The sequence below is a fragment of the Gorilla gorilla genome, chromosome X, assembly GCF_029281585.2.
Source record: "Gorilla gorilla gorilla isolate KB3781 chromosome X, NHGRI_mGorGor1-v2.1_pri, whole genome shotgun sequence".
Taxonomy (NCBI): domain Eukaryota; kingdom Metazoa; phylum Chordata; class Mammalia; order Primates; family Hominidae; genus Gorilla; species Gorilla gorilla.
In genome coordinates this window covers 148,487,694-148,504,225 of record NC_073247.2, presented here as the reverse complement: position 1 = coordinate 148,504,225, position 16,532 = coordinate 148,487,694, and the positions used below count along the sequence as shown (strand labels likewise).

General features: G+C 39.4%; 1 protein-coding gene and 1 pseudogene across 5 annotated transcripts in view; one reads left to right on the top strand and one right to left on the bottom strand.

Annotated features, from left to right (window-relative positions):
• Window positions 1-1,563: 1,563 nt before the first annotated feature.
• Window positions 1,564-3,373, bottom strand: LOC101124499 (large ribosomal subunit protein uL30-like; annotated as a pseudogene).
• A 7,992-nt stretch (window positions 3,374-11,365) lies between these two features.
• Window positions 11,366-16,532, top strand: part of ARHGEF6 (Rac/Cdc42 guanine nucleotide exchange factor 6) — a 118,040-nt gene continuing 112,873 nt past the window's right edge. Inside the window, exons 1-2 of one of the 5 annotated variants that reach the window (XM_004064939.4) lie at window positions 11,366-12,163; window positions 13,381-13,464. In XM_004064939.4, the coding sequence (XP_004064987.1) occupies window positions 11,999-12,163; window positions 13,381-13,464 (249 nt within the window). In that variant the 5' untranslated portion in view covers window positions 11,366-11,998. The remainder of the gene's footprint in view (window positions 12,164-13,380; window positions 13,465-16,532) is intronic. The other 4 variants (XM_063703344.1, XM_063703343.1, XM_055376318.2 and 1 more) reach the window with 4 other exon arrangements.

Here is a 16,532-nt window from a genome sequence, read left to right as displayed (position 1 = left end):
TCTTAATAAATTTTAATTTTGGGAAGATACATTCTTTAATGGTGGCCATTGTTGACAAAATTAATATGTCCTGAGAGCTCATGAGCTATTTGCAAATGTACCTGATAAATTATTGCTGCAAATATGTTGCAGCACTTCAACAAGAGTCTTAATAGTTTTTTTTATTTTTTATTTTTTGAGACAGAGTCTTGCCGTGTCACCAGGCTGGAGTGCAGTGGCACGAACAGGGCTCACCACAGCCTCGACCTCCTGGGCTCAAGCAATCCTCCCACCCCAGCCCCCCAAGTAGCTGAGACCACAGGAATGTGCCATCACGTCTGGCTAATTTTAAAATTTTTTGTTTGTAGAGGCAGGGTCTCCCTATGTTGCCCAGGCTTGTGTCAAACTCCTGGGTTTAAGTTAGCCTCCTGCCTCGGCCTCCCAAAGTGCTGGGATTACAGGCATAAGCCACGTCTGGCCTAGGGTCTCACTAGATTTTAGTAATCAACTTTTTAGTTCCAGATTTTAGTTCCTCACACATTAAAAATCATCAATATCACACTCCATATATATTTTCATCAGTCATTTCAGTAGTAAAATTTTTGTAGATGTATTTGTTAATTTTATTATTAGTTTATATTTATATTATTATTTTATAATACTTAAGTTATATATGTTTTTTAGAACACTGTAAAGGCAATTATACTTGGCTGAATAATGGTCCCCCAAAGATATCAGTTCCTAATTCCTGGAACCTATAAATGTAACTTTATTTGGAAAGCAGATTTTTGCAGATGTAATTAAGTTGAGGATTTTTTTTTTCCGAGAGAGGGTCTTGCTCTGTTGCCCAGGCTGGAGTGCAGTGGCACAATCTTGGCTCACTGCAACCTCCACCTCCTGGGCTCAGGTGATTCTCCCACCTCAACCTCCCGAGTAGCTGGGACCACAGGTGCCTGACACCTTGCCTGGCTAATTTTTTGTATTTTTGGTAGAGACGGGGTTTCACCATGTTGCCCAGGCTGGTTTTGAAATCCTGGGCTCAAGCAGTCTGCCTGCCTTCACCTCCCAAAGTGCTAGGATTACAAGCATGAAGCACCATGCCCAGCCCAAGTTGAGGATCTTGAGCTTAGGAGGTTATCCTGGATTGTCCAAGTGGGACATAATGCCATCACAAGTGTCTTTATAGGAAAGAGGCAAGGGGGAGACTACAGACACACAGAGGAGGTACTGTGAAGACAGACAGATTGTGGCTGCAAGCCGAGGAACGCCAGCAGCCACCAGAAGCTGGAAGAAGCAAGGAATGGATTCTCTCCTGAAATCTCTGAAGGAAGCATGGCCCTACTGACAGCTTGATTTCAGACTTCTGGCTTCCAGGAGACTGTGAGCGAATACATTTCTGTTGTTTTAAGCCACTAAATTTGTGGTAACTTGTTATAGCAGCCATAGGAAATGAATACAGCCATTATAATCTTTATTATAAATTTTTCCTTTAAATATGCTATTTTATTTACTCATCTATTTCAATTTGAAAGCACGTACTGTTTATTAACTGACCAGATTAGAAAAATAATCACAGTAGACACCTTAGTTCATTCTTCTAAGAAGGCTGTTGATCTGGTCCTCCCTGTTGCCAGCATCTCCACCTTCTACAAAATGGGTGGTCTTTTTCTTCATCCCACCTCTTGGAGAGGATAATTTGAAGGGTCACATGAAGTTATTTGTTTCTTTAAAGCGTTTTCCAACAGTATAGATCTCATTAACAAGATCCTCCCTGCAGATGATACTGTATTTACCAAGAGATCAAGCAATCAAAGTGTTATCTCTCAAGGCAACTCACTTCTTATTGATTTTGCCATAACCACGCTTGTAGATTAGCTCATTTACTGACTTCAGCTTTGGGTACCCCCATGCAATATATGGTTTTACAATCATCAGCATGTTAGTTGAATCCTTGTTGAGCTTTGCAAAGGTTCCATTGAAGATTTGACGAAGGCGAAGAAGCTGCAACACCTTTCGGACCTTTGGGCTCAGAGCATTGCTACCTCTGATCCTGATGACAAATGCCAATTTGGGTTTGTGGGTACATAGAAAGTTGCCAGCTTTTCTTGCCATCCTAGCTATTTTAATCTCAGCTCTGTACATTTGTCTATATTCCTTGTGATAGTGCTTCATTTTTTTCCTACAAAAGCTTCCTCCTTGCCTTTCAAAGCATCTTTTGGGCAAACTTCTCTCTCGGGCTCTGCGAAATTCCTCCACTTTTTCTTAAGGGTTTCTGGAACAGCAGGAAACTTCTTCTCTTTGACACCCTCTATGGTTTCAGCCAGAAAAGAGCTAAATATGATATTTTATACAATGATTTTTTTTTCTTTTGAGACAGAGCCTTGCTCTGCAACCTCTGCCTCCCGGGTTCAAGCGATTCTCCTGCCTCAGCCTCCCGAGTAGCTGGGATTACAGGCGTGGGCCACCATGCCCAGATAAGTTTTGTATTTCTAATAGAGACGGGGTTTCACCATGTTGGCCAGTCTGGTCTCGAACTCCTGACCTCAGTTGATCTGCCTGCCTTGGCCTCCCAAAGTGCTGGGATTACAGGCGTGAGACACCGTGACTGGCCAAAATGCCCATTGACCCCGACGTGATAGGAACAATTTTTTTCTTTTTCCAACTTTTATTTTGATAATAGGTTCAGGAGTGCATGGGTAGGTTTGTTACATGGGTAAATTGCATATCACAGGTGTTTGGTATACAGATTATTACCCCAAGTAATGAACATAGTACCCAACAGAATACCATTCTCAACATAGGCCCTGGGAAAAATTTCATGGTGGAGACTTCAAAAGTAATTGCAACAAAAACAAAAATTCATAAGTGAGATCTAATTAAACTAAAGAACCTCTGCACAGCAAAAGAAACTATCAACAGGGTAAACAGACAACCTACAGAATGGGAGAACATATTTGCAAACTATGCACCTGTCAAAAGTCTAATATCCAGAATTTATAAGGAATTTATATAATATTTTAAAAAGTCGAATTTGAAATTGATCATAGATTGGCTCTATGGGGTTATATAGATCATATATGGGCTCAGATATACAGTTGAAATGAATTGTATTTTGCCTTTTTCTAGTGTTTCTATATTGGAGAAGTTGGTGTCAATTTTAAGAGACCATACAATTCGTTTAGCATTATTAATAAATTTTTCTTAAATAGTACTGTTCAGTTTTTGTCAAATAATTTCTAACTTCTTTCAATGCTTTAAAGAGAAGCTGTACTTGGATGACAAATAGACTTTTCAATTGTTATGACATGCCAAAAACAGCTCCTGATACTCACCAAACTCGCTTTTCCTCAAAGAACTGAGAAAACAGGATGTTGAATTGGTCGTGTATGGTCATATTGAAATCACCAATCTGAAATCCCTGAGTTCTTAAACTTAGAGTCTTTGAATTGTAAAAAAAAATAATCACAGATATTAAGATATCTGTGATTGTGAATAGCACTGCTTTGTAAGGCTCTTGTGCAATGGACAACCTGAACCTCTTTTCTGCACAGAAAAGCGCATTACATACAGTGTGAGAGAACATGGATATTTAATGACATTTATTATGCATATTAGAATGGCATCAGTGAGGGGAATAGTGTTTGTGAATGAAGGAAAAAAATGGGAGGAGAGTTTTTATATGTATGATAAACTGAGTAGTATGATCAATTTAACCTTCTGCATCTGAAGTTGAGGAAACATTTAATGAATATTCAGTAAAAAGAGCTGTGTGTCTAGTCCTTTTTTTTTTTTTTTTGAGACAGGGTCTCACTCTGTCGCCTGGACTGGTTTTGACTTACTGCAACTTCCGCCTCCCGGGTTCAAGAGATTCTCCTGCCTCAGCCTCCCCAGTAGCTGGGATTACAGGTGTGAGCCGCTGTGCCTGACCATCGTGTTTTTTAAAATAAGTACAATTAAGCATCTATTTTTACAAAGGGGATCAGACCATATGTGCTATTTTGCAATTTGCTTTTTAAACTTAGTATATTTTGGATATCTTTCCATGTCAGTACATGATTTATATCATTCTTTCTAGAAGCTGCTTAAGTATTTGATTTGATAGGTGCATTATAATTTAAGTCAATGCTCCATTGATATTTGATTTTAAAAAAAGAGTATTTTGTGTATTTATTATTTTATGGCAGAATGCCCAACATAGAGCAATATTGAAAATATTCAACTGTGCAAAAATAGTATGTGGTGGTTTAGTACAAATGGGACTGCTTTAAAAAAATACTGAAACAAAACTTGACGGTAGTATAAGAAACATTTAAACTAAGTGGTTTCTAGATCTGCTTAGCTTGAGATCTGTCCTCTGTAGACCTATAATGATGGTTGCTACCTCCGACCATGATCAATATACAGAATAATCAGTTCCAATGATCAAATGTGATCACAGCGGGTCTCCTTCTCAGTATCTTTCTACAGACATGTCTACAGACATGATCTGGCCTGGATAAAAAGACAATGGAAATTTCTCAGTGGTTGAAAATAATAAGTATGGTACATATTCTCATGATTCTCTTGGTTCTCATTTCTAGTTAGATTGCGCTTAGATGGTTTCTTCAGTTTGTCATACAGAATGAGCATTCCACCAATGCCCCTGAGGTCATTGGACTATGCATCTTTGTTAAAGGCTTTTCCACATTCATCTTTAAAATCTTCACCCCACAATATATGAAGTTTCCGTTATATGTGATGTCAGTTCTTTGTGACCAGACTGCATCATCACCTACCCCATCGCAGTATGGAGTAGGGAAGAGAACACGCTGGCCATCCAATTTAGTGATTTTACACACAGTCTTCTATGCCTTTGAATTTTTTTCCCTTGACAGGTTTCCCAATATTCGTTTCCCAGTGGGTTCTGGCAAAACCTAAGGAGTAGAAAAAGCTGAAAATGACTCCTGATGTACCACCAGAGGCCAGATTGTCAGCAAAATACCTCCAGAACCCAAGCTGCCCCTCCAGAAGAAGAGTATTCACTTCTCCTTGGGAAAACAGACTATATAATCCTCTATGCCTTTGTACTGTTTGTCAGAGGCAATATTTTTACACACACATTGTACCTCTGGCATTGTGAGACCCCTGGGGATCTTTCATTTCAAGAATATTATATAAATGAAGTCATACAGCATATAACTTTTTGAGACTGGCTTTTTTTACTCAGCATAATTCCCTTGTGATCCATCTGAGTTGTTGCATATATCAATAGTTTATTCCTTTTTAGTCCTGAGTGGTATGCTGTGATATGCATGTACCACAGTTTGTTTAACCATTTAACTATTGAAAAACTATTGTACATTATTTAAAGTGTACAATTCAATGGCTTTACGTATATTCATAGAATTGTCCAACCATCACCAAATCAATTTTAGAACATTCTTGTTATTGCTCCCCTTCCCCCTTAAAACCCTCATACCCATGAGTGATAACTTATCATTTCCTCTCAACACTCACCCCAGCCCTAGGCAACTGCTGTTCTACTTTATGTCTTTAGGGGTTTGTCTATTCTGAATATTTCGTATAAGTGGAATCATACAATATATTGTCTTTTGTGTCTGGCTTCCTTCATGTAGCATAATGTTTTCAAGGTTCATTCAAGATGTAGCATGTATCAGTACTTCATTAATTTTTTATGACTAATATTCCATTATAACATTTTATTTATCAATTTATCAGGTGATGGACATTCGAGTTGTTTTCAATTTTTGCTATTATGAATAATGTTGCTGTGAGTACTTGTATATAAGTTTTTGCATGGATATATGTTTTCATTTCCCTTGGAGTGGAATAACTGGGCCATATGGTAACTATGTTTAACATTTTGAGGAACTGCAAAACTGTTTTCCACAGCAGCCCCATCACTTTACACTCTCACTAGCATTGTATGAGGATTTCAGTTTCTCCACATTCTTGCCAACACTAGTTATTGTCTGTCTTTTTTATTATTGCCATCCTAATGGGTATGAAATGGAATCCCATTGTGGTTTTGATTTGCATTTCTCTGATTGCTAATGATGTTGAGCATCTTTCCACATGCTTATTGGCCATTTGTACATCTTCTTTGTAGAAATGTTTACTCAGGCCGAGGCGGGCGGATCACAAGGTCAGGAGATCAAGACTATCCTGGCTAACATGGTGAAACTCCATCTCTACTAAAAATACAAAAAAAAAAAAAATTAGCCGGGCGTGGTGGTGGGTGCCTGTAGTCCCAGCTACTCGGGAGGCTGAGGCAGGAGAATGGAGGTGGAGTTTGCAGTGAGCAGAGATAGCGCCACTGCACTCCAGCCTGGGAGACAGAGTGAGACTCTGTCTCAGAAAAGAAAAAAAAAAAAAACAAGAATTGTCTACTCAATTTTTATCCATTATACTTATTTGTCTTTTTATTATTTAGTTATGAGTTCGTTATATATTCTAGATACAATTTCCTTATCAGATATATGATTTGCAAATATTTTCCTCCCATTCTGTGGGTTGTCTTTTCACTTTCTTGATGGTGTCCTTTTGATATGGTTTGGCTGTGTCCCCACCCAAATCTCATCTTGAACTGTAGTTCTCATAATCCCCACATATCATGGGAGGGACCTGGTGGGAGGTAACTGAATCATGGGGGCGGTTACTCCCGTGCTACTGTTCTCGTGATAGTGAGTGAGTTCTCACGAGATCTGATGGTTTTATAAGGGGCTTTTCACCCTTTTGTTTGGCACTTCTCCTTGCTGCCACCATATGAAGAAGGACATGTTCGCTTCCCCTTCTGCCACGATTGTCAGTTTCCTGAGGCCTCCCCAACCATGCTGAACTGTGAGGCAATTAAACCTTTCCTTTATAAGTTACTCAGTGTTGGATATGTCTTTATTAGCAGCATGAGAATGGATTAATACACCTTTGAAGCACAAAAATTTTAATTTTAGTGAAGACCAATTTATCAATTTTTTTCCTTCTGTTGCTTGTTGTGTTGGTGTTATATCTAAGAAACCATTGCCTAAGCCAAGTTTACATAAATAGTCATTCTGAACTATGAGGTGACAAGCTAATTATGGCAGGAGAGTAGAATCCTGGGTCTCTGATGATTACGAAGCTGCATATTAGGCTTGGAAACCCAAATTCTACATTTATTTTACGCAACAGTGAGATAAAGTATTTTATTTTTAAAAATCAAGACCCTCTGTTCTTTAAAATACACCATAAAATGAAAAACAAAGATATAAGAAGATATTTGCAAACACATATAAATGACATAAATTTCGTATCTATAATGTATAACAAACTTTCACAAACCAATAACAAAAAGACAAACAACCCAATAGAAAAACGGGCAGCAGGAAGGAGTATCTCACAGAAGAGGAAACATATATGGCCAATAAGCATATTAAATGCTCAACCTCATTAGTAATCATAGAAATATAAATTTCATACCCATGAAATAAAAAAAATTTAAGTCTGAAATATAAAGTCTTACCTATGACATGGAGCAATGGGAAATCATACCCTGCTTGTGGGAATGTAAATTTGTATAATCATTTTAGAAAAAAAATGATTTGGAGATACCTATGAGGTCAAGGAATTGTAGTGGGAGTAACAAGCAAGCTGGAAAGATGGTAGGTTGTTTAGAAAATATAATGTTGGGTCGGGCACAGTGGCTCATGCCTATGGTCCCAGCACTTTGGGAGGCTGAGTCGGGTGAATCACGAAGTCAGGAGTTCGAGACCAGCTTGACCAACATGGTGAAACCTCATCTCTACCAAAAAGGCAAAAAAAATTGGCCTGGCCTGGTGGTGCGTGCCTGTGGTCCCAGCTGCTCAGGATGCTGGGGCAGGAGAATCGCTTGAACCTGGGAGGTGGAGGTTGCAGTGAGCCAAGATGGCGCCACTGCACTCCAGCCTGGGCGACAGAGCGAGACTCTGTCTCGAATTTTAACAAGAAGAGTTTAACATAAAGAATTAACAATAACAGGGGATTGGAGTGTTGAAGAATTGGTTAGTAATAAATAAAGGAAACTCTAAAAAATATGGGATAGCAGATATAAATAGCAGACAATATAAAAATAATATGTAATGGCCGATACCTCTAGAGCTGTGATAACCCTCCTCCCCACCCACGGTCGAGATCCAGGCCTTATTGGAGAAGTTGCTCTGGTGCTGAGTTGGTGGAACTTGTTGGATGTACATTCTCTGGAACTTGCTGAAATATACCCTTCTACGGTGCTGGTTCACATGGAAGGTGTCCGTCTCATCAGAGATTCTTTGCTGCCTAAACACTCAAGGGTAGTACCTGGGGAGGCTGCTACCTACTGTTTGTTGGGAAAACCAGTGCTGCAGAAGGTGGGCAATAGGAAAGCTGGGAGCTCAGCAGGAGCTTGTGGAGTGAGCGCACAGAAAACAGGAAGTAAAACCCCTTCTTCCTGCAATGTCTCTCCACCACTGCCTACTGATAAAACTTCGTATCATGCCAGCTGGCAAAGTCAGAAATATTTCAAGGCCCCAGGTCCATTTCACAGAATAGGCATAAAGGGGAAATGAGAGGTAATAAATTGATTACAGGTTGAGAAGGTCAAGGAACTGAGAGGTCATGATGTTGGATTGTTGTTCTTGTGGATATTGAAATGACCCAAGTGTTGGCAGAAATTAGAGTGGGGTAGAAGGTTAGAGACCAATAAACTCATTTCTCTAAGTGTGACCTTGGTCTATCTGCATCAGAATCAAGTGGGATACTTTGATAACACAAATTCCTTTTTCCCACTGCAGATCTTCTGAACTGGAGTATCTGGGAAGAGAGCTCCCAAATATTCTTTTTTAATAAGTGCCTTAGTAGATTTGAAATGAAAGAGAATCGGTTAGTAACATTTTAAACACACAAAACTAAATAGTAAAACAGGTACCAGTGTACCCAGCATTCAGTCTTAACAAATGTTCACATTTGCCTTATTTCCTGAAGATCTTTTGATTTTTCATGAAATGTTACCTATTTTAGCTTAAATTCCACTCTCACCTTCCTTTCTCCTTTATGCCTCACAGGAGATGATCATATGAACATTGTTTTTTGTCAATTCCTGCTTTAGGCAATAGAGAGCCTTTGAGGGTTTTTGAACAGGGGTATTAACACTAGAGGTGTTTTTGGAAAATCAACCCAAATGTGCCCTGTTAGAGAGTTCATTAGGATGAGAGGATGGAGGTGGAAAGCCCTTGAAGAGGCGGGTTCAGTGGCCCAGAGGGTGTGGTACTGAGGATCTGAGGTAGGGTGAGAGATCTTTGCTTTTTTTTCTCATGCTCTTGTGTGAAGCCTGCTCTTTTTGTTGCTGTGACCCCCAGTCTTTGAATTCCCCCTCTTCCCCCATTCCTTCAGTTCATCAGCTCCTTTCTAGCTTCATTTGAGTCCCTAACCAGCCTGGGTTTCATGGGTACCCATTTCACCTATATGCTTGCCACTGCCCTGGAATTCCTTGCTTTGTTGACATTTTACCACACCAACTGTAACTTCCAATCTTTATACAAATAGAACTGGTTCTTTTGCCTTGAGGCGGTGGCCTTGCCATTCTGATATACTTTATTACTCATAGTAATATTTGCTATAGTGAGTGTCCAAAATGAGGCAGAGTTTTATCCAGATGACCTTGGTGAACTCAAGCCTGTTTTGGAGGAGGCTGGGTTCACAAAACTTACTCAGGCTTTGTTCTTCATCAGAAGATGTAAGTGATACCTCAATAAAACTGCCAGATTTTGTTTGTCTGTAGAGTAAAATTTTGATGAGCAGTTGTGAAAACTGTTCAGATGACATATAAAAATGTGTTTAAGTTCGTCAGATTTGGGAATTTTATTTATCAACAAATGGATTCTGCTTTTATTTCCATTACATAGATTTGGCCATGGGTCAACGTCAATGAAAACTTTTGATTGATTATACTTATTTTGCTTAAGTCACAAGTACATCAAGCAAACCTTGTTATAGAACTATGGACAGACACAATAACATGAATGAGTATGAAAATGATGATGTTGAGTTAAGAAGCCAGAAAAAAGATAGTACCATACTGTGTACTTCCATTTATATAAGATTCTTGAAAATGCAAACTAATCTATAGACACTGAAAATAGATTGGTGGTTGCCTGGCATTTGGAGGCAAAGAGGAAAGAAAGAATTGAAAGGGCACGAGGACAATTTTGGGGGTGATGGAAAGGCTTATCTGGATTGCATTTGTGTGATTGTATCAAAGATGTATGTATATGTCAAAATTCATTAAATCATATATATGCAGTTCCTTATGTGTCAATTACAGCTTAATAAAATGGTAAAAATCATTAACAAGAAAAAATGTTTGTTTTAAGCCATTTAAACCGACCAACAAACAAAAAATCCTTGCTATAATCAGTTACTGTCTATATCAGGGACACCATCTGAATACATTCATTTATTCATTCAACATTTTTTAACATCTACTGTGTATACCTGGCAGTCTGCTGGTAACACAGTGTTAAATAAAAAAAAACAAGACCCCGAGTTTAGGAAGCTTACATTCTTGTGGAGGAGTCAGATCATCAGATCAACAAGTGATAATAGTAAAGTGTGACAAGTGTCCTGACAGAGCAAGAAAGGGCAGCTTTGAAAATGTTTAGTAGGGTTATCTAAGCTGATTCTTTGGTAGTAGATGCCTGAAGCTGTGTTGAAAAGAATTCTGAGGCTTAGTAGGAAAGAGCTATAAATGATCTGATGTCTCCCATGCACGAGGAGAGGTAATCATGGTAAGTGCCACACATTTGCCAACATAGGGTTATACTATTAAAGTTGGCCTTATCATAAATTTCCCAGTAGTATGCCTATTTCAAGTGGTTCTGAAAATGTTTGAGAATGATGAAGATCTCTTGTTATAGACAGTTTTTTTTTCAGAGCAGTATTTTAAGTGCAAAGTGTTTTTTTTGTTGTTGTTGTTGTTGGGGAAATAAGAATCTTCCACATTGTAGTGTAGACAGAGGACAAGTGCTCTTTTGTTCTCAAACATTCTATTTTTTCAAGTGTATTTTACCCACTTATGTGACTGAGTCTGAGCCTTTGCTAAGGGTACTGCAGCTGGATTATGTAGTGGAACCAGGTCCAGAAAAAGAATTGCTAAAGAATGCAAGTAAACAGGATGTCAGATGTTATCCTTAGCCTATTTCCCTAAACATAGCTTTTTGGCTGCAAAGTAAAATGCCATTCTTCTAGCTTCTGCTTATACACAGTGATGGCTGACAGCAGGCATAATCTTCGTTTGCTTGGCACGTTGTCACCGTGCAACTCAACGTGTTTTGCAAGGAATGATCGTGACACACCATCTCTGGGAGATACTATGAGGACATCCGGCTATTTCTTGGAAGAATTTTCTGTCTACCTTCTTTGAGCCCTGTTGTGCCAGCACATCTCTCCATGAGGCTCAGATCTGTCTGACCTAAGAGCCAGTTGGCATCGTCCTCCTAACAGAAGCCAGATTTTCACTGGGGCTAGACTATTTATTGACAGTGTTTTCCCAGACTGGCCCATGAGTGTCTCATTTCCAAGGTCCCCTGAAGTGCTGGCTCACCTCTGTTTCCCAAAGCACTTGCTTGCTTGTCTCTCCTCCCTCCCCAGCATCCTTTTCACTTTCTTCCCTTATAACTTCTTGCACTCTGTGTGCGTGTGTGTGTGTATGCGTGTGTGCATGTGCGTTTCTTCTTTATTTTATCCTAACGAATTTGTTTTGCAGGTTTTGAAAAGGAAAACCCAGCGTTATCCAGGATTGTTACATTAATTCTTATCTGTTTCCACATCTTGGACCGTGATCTCTGTGGTTTTAAAATCCCGTATTTTGAGTGGGTTCCGCTGTCGTTTAAGAAAAGTTGCTTTAAACCTTTGCTCTGCAAGCACCCGAAGAGAACTCATAAAAAGGAAGACAACAGCAGATGCAATCGCGGATGTGGCTTAGTCCTTGCAGCTGCCCCAGAGTGCTGTTTGGAGTGTACCGTCCTCAGTAATGAATCCAGAAGAACAAATCGTGACATGGCTTATATCTTTGGGAGTTTTAGATTCCCCTAAAAAGACCATCTGTGATCCGGAGGAGTTTTTAAAGTCCTCGCTGAAAAATGGGGTAGTTCTGTGCAAACTGATCAACAGACTCATGCCTGGCTCTGTGGAAAAGGTAAGGGAAATTTGCAGTCTCTTTGGGATTGCTTATCACCAGAGAGCAGCAATCATGTAACTCTTGAGATTTTTCTATTTCCCAGGCCATGGGAATCTCCTACTTTAATATTTTTCTAAGAGTTAGACATTCTTTCTTACTGTTTTTGTAGTTTGAAAATGTAAGAAAATGAAACGTTATTCTTTAGTAATTGGCCCCCAAATTGTAGTATAGGGAAAACCTGTGACACCACTGGCAACAAGGGACAAGGAGAACACTCATATCACAAGCTTGCTCTATCATGGAGATGCATGTTACATCTCCTTGTGTACCGAGGACATGTTTTGAACTTGGGGTACTTATGAGTCTGTGGAAAAATAGAATGATTTATAACAGATCTTGGTGGTGTTTATTGGCAGTTTGACTAAAATCAGTGTAGATTTCCTTTTACAAAAATCCATTGAAGGAGAGACTATATAGCAACTAGGAAAAATAATTCAAAATGTCACATAAAGTTTGTAAAAGCAATAGAAACCAGATATATGTTTCGAATGCAATGTGCGTTCAAAGTGAAACTAACTTTACTCTCTTTAAAACAATTCAAGATTTTTAATAGCTGGAAACCCACGATCACGAGAATAGATAATTTCTAAAGTAGGCACTTTAAGTAAGCTTAAAGGTACAATTTTACATTTACTTTCTTAAGTCATCATGGACTGTGAGTATAGCACTTTTGCCTTCATGAGCCAGTTTGTATTTTTATTGAGCAAATAAATTTACTTATAATTTCTTAAACTTGAGAAAGAGTGATTAAATAGTGATAAAATGTAAAGAAGTGTGGTCAAATGTAGAGGGGAAATAGAATTTTATTAAATTATCAGGGGGAAGGAGGAGAGAGAGGTACCAGGGATTGCTTCCTTTCTTGAAAGCAAGAACTAAGCTCAAAAAACTGTCTTGGTCTCCCTAATTTGCCATCAGCACACTGGAACAGAAGGCATGAGAGAAAGCTTGTAAGTAGACATGGCTTGCCACTAAAGGTTTGGTGACATTTGAAACAAAGATCGACCGTTTAGATTTTTGCATCACTTCCTTCAGTGGTTATTTCTCTTCCTGGATTGACAGCAGTGTTGCCCCACACCTTAAGAGGCCTGCTTTCTCTAGTTATCAGCAAATCATGAGTATACTTTGCTTGGCATGGGATGACAATCTCCAAGTGACATTTCACTGTGTTCCTCTAGTTTTGTCTGGATCCCCAAACTGAAGCTGACTGCATCAACAACATCAATGACTTCCTGAAAGGATGTGCAACCCTCCAAGTGGAAGTAAGCCTACCCCGGGTGCCTTCCCTGTTGTCATCATTTTTTTGCTCTGCTAATCAAGATTGGTAGTAAGAGTACTTGTTTATTTTCACTGTCATTGGCCACTGAGTTAAACAGAGGTAGCAGACTGGTGGTCCCCAGTAATGGATTGCTAGTCTGTCTTTTCCAGAAACCAGTTCCAAGCAAAACAAAACAAAATAAAAACTCAAACAATAATGTCTTTTATATACAGCATCCAAGCCCTGTAAACAGGCTTCCAGTGACAGAGTTTGTGTGGGTGTGTTCTCCTACTAAGGGGAACCAAAAGTGGGCCACTGACTGTTGGAGAGGGTCACTGTAATCCTCCCAAGTTGAGAAAAGAGGAAAGGCCACTGTTACTCCTTCCCATTAACACTTTAGAACAGAGGCCTTGAAAAGCTGAGAGAACTTGGCTTTGAGGTAGAAACTTTATAGTAAATTTTGTGGCATTATTTTATATTATATGGATCCCTACAGTGTGTATAGGAAGTGTTACTGAAAGGGAGGTGATACTTCCACACGAGCATCAAGTTGCTTAACTTCTCTGTGCTTCAGTATTTTTATCTGTAAAATGGACATGCTAATAGCCAACTCACAGGATTGCTTTAAGAATCAAATAAGTCCGGGCGTGATGGCTCATGCCTTTAATCCTAGGCCGAGGCAGAAGGATTGCTATAGCCCAGGAGTTCGAGACCAGCCTGGACAGTATGGTGAAATGGTGACTCTACAAAAAATACAAAAATTAGCCAGGCGTGGTGGCTTGTGCCTGTAGTCCCAGCTACTCGGGAGGCTGAGGTGGGAGGATCGCTTGAACCCAAGAGGTGGTGGAGGTTGCAGTGAGCTGTGATTGCACCACTGCACTCCAGCCTGAATGACAGAAAGAGGCCTTGTCTCGAAAAAAAAAAAAAAAGAATCAAATAAGATACTGCATAATAATTTAGGGCTAAGAGCTCCAACCTTGTAAGATCTATGAGATAATTTATGTAGAGTCCTTAGCATAGGGCCTGGGACAGAAGAAGTACTCTATATTAATAGACTAGTATTAGTCATATTATCCGTGGACAAATAGTTGTGGTTTAAGCATGGACTGCGGTGCTAAACTTTTTGGGTTCAAATCTCAGTTCTCTCTTACTAGCAGCTTTGTGACCTTGGGCATGTTACTTAACTATGACTCTAGGCCTCAGTCTTCCTACCTACAAAATGGGAATAATAGTGGCACCTAATTCATAGGACTCGTGTGACCTTTTTAAAAAATATTATTTCAATAGTTTGGGAGGAACAGGTAGGTGGTGTTTGGTTACCTGGATAAGTTATTTAGTGGTGATTTCTGAGATTTTGGTACATCCATCACTTGAGCAATGTACACTGTACCCAATGTAGTCTTTTATCCCTCACCCCACTCCCACCCTTCCCCCTGAGTCCCCAGAGCCCATTACATCATTCTTATGCCTTTGCATCCTCATAGCTTAGCTCCCCCTTATAAGTGAGAACATATGATGTTTGGTTTTCCATTCCTGAGTTACTTCCCTTAGAATAATGGTCTCCACCTCCACCCAGGTTGTTGTGAATGCCATTATTTTGTTCCTTCTTATGGCTGAGTAGTATTCCATGGTGTGTGTGTGTGTGTGTGTGTGTGTGTGTATGTATACATATTATATATATGTATATTACATTTTCTTTATCCACTCTTTGGCTGATGGGCATTTAGGCTGGGTCCATAACTTTGCAATTGCAAATTGTGCTACTATAAATGTGTGTGTGCAAGTGTCCTTTTCATATAGTGACTTCTCTTCCTCTGGGTAGATACTCAGTAGTAGGATTGCTGGATCAAATGGTAGTTCTACTTTTACTTCTTTAAGGAATCTCCATACTTAAGGTTTTCCATAGTGGTTGTACTAGTTTACATTCCCACCAGCAGTGTAGAAGTGTTTCCTTTTCACCACATTCATGCCAACATCTAATATTTTTTGTTTTTTTTTAATTGTGGCCATTTCTGCAGGAGTGAGGTGATATCTCATTGTGGTTTGATTTGCATTTCCAGTGCTTAGTGATGTTGAGCATTTTTTCATATGTTTCTCGGCCATTTGTATATGTTCTTTGAGAATTGTCTATTCATGTCCTTAGCTCACTTTTTGAGGGGATTATTTGTTTTTTGTTTTTGTTTTGTTTTGTTTTTTGAGACTGAGTCTCACTCTGTTGCCCAAGCTGGAATGCAGTGGTGTGATCTTGGCTCACTGCAACCTCCACCTCCCTGGTTCCAGCGATTCTCCTGCCTCAGCCTCCTGAGTAGCTGGGAATACAGGCGCCCGCCACCATGCCTGGCTAATTTTTGTGTTGTTAGTAGAGACAGGGTTTCACTATGTTGACCAGGCTGGTCTCAAACTCCTGACCTCAGGTGATCTGCCCGCCTGGGTTTCCCAAAGTGCTGGGATTACAGGCATGAGCCACCGCACCTGGCCTATTTGTTTATTTTTATTTCTACTTTATTTATTTATTTATTTATCTATTTATTTATTTTTGCTGATTTGTTTGAGTTCCTTGTCGATTCTGGATATTAGACCTTTGTCAGATGCATAGTTTGGGAATATTTTCTCCCGCATTGTGAGTTGTCTGTTTACTCTGCTGATTATTTATTTTGCCGTGCAGAAATCTTTTAGTTTAATTAGGTCCCATCTATTTATCTTTGTTTTTGTTGCCTTTGTTTTTGAGTTCTTGGTCATGAACTCTTTGCCAAAGCCAATACCTAGAAGAGTTTTTCCAATGTTATCTTCTAGAATTTTTATGATTTCAGGTCTTAGATTTAAGTCCTTGGTCCATCTTGAGTTGATTTTTGTAGAGAGGTGAGAGATGAGAGATGCAGTGAGAGATGAGGATCCACGTTCATTCTCCTACATGTGGCTTGCCAAATATCCCAGCACCATTTGTTGAATAGGGTGTCCTTTCCCCACTTTATGTTTTTGTTTGCTTTGTCAAAGACCAGTTGGCTGTAAGTATTGGGCTTTATTTCTGGGTTCTCTATTCTGTGTCATTGGTTTATGTGCCTATTTTTATAC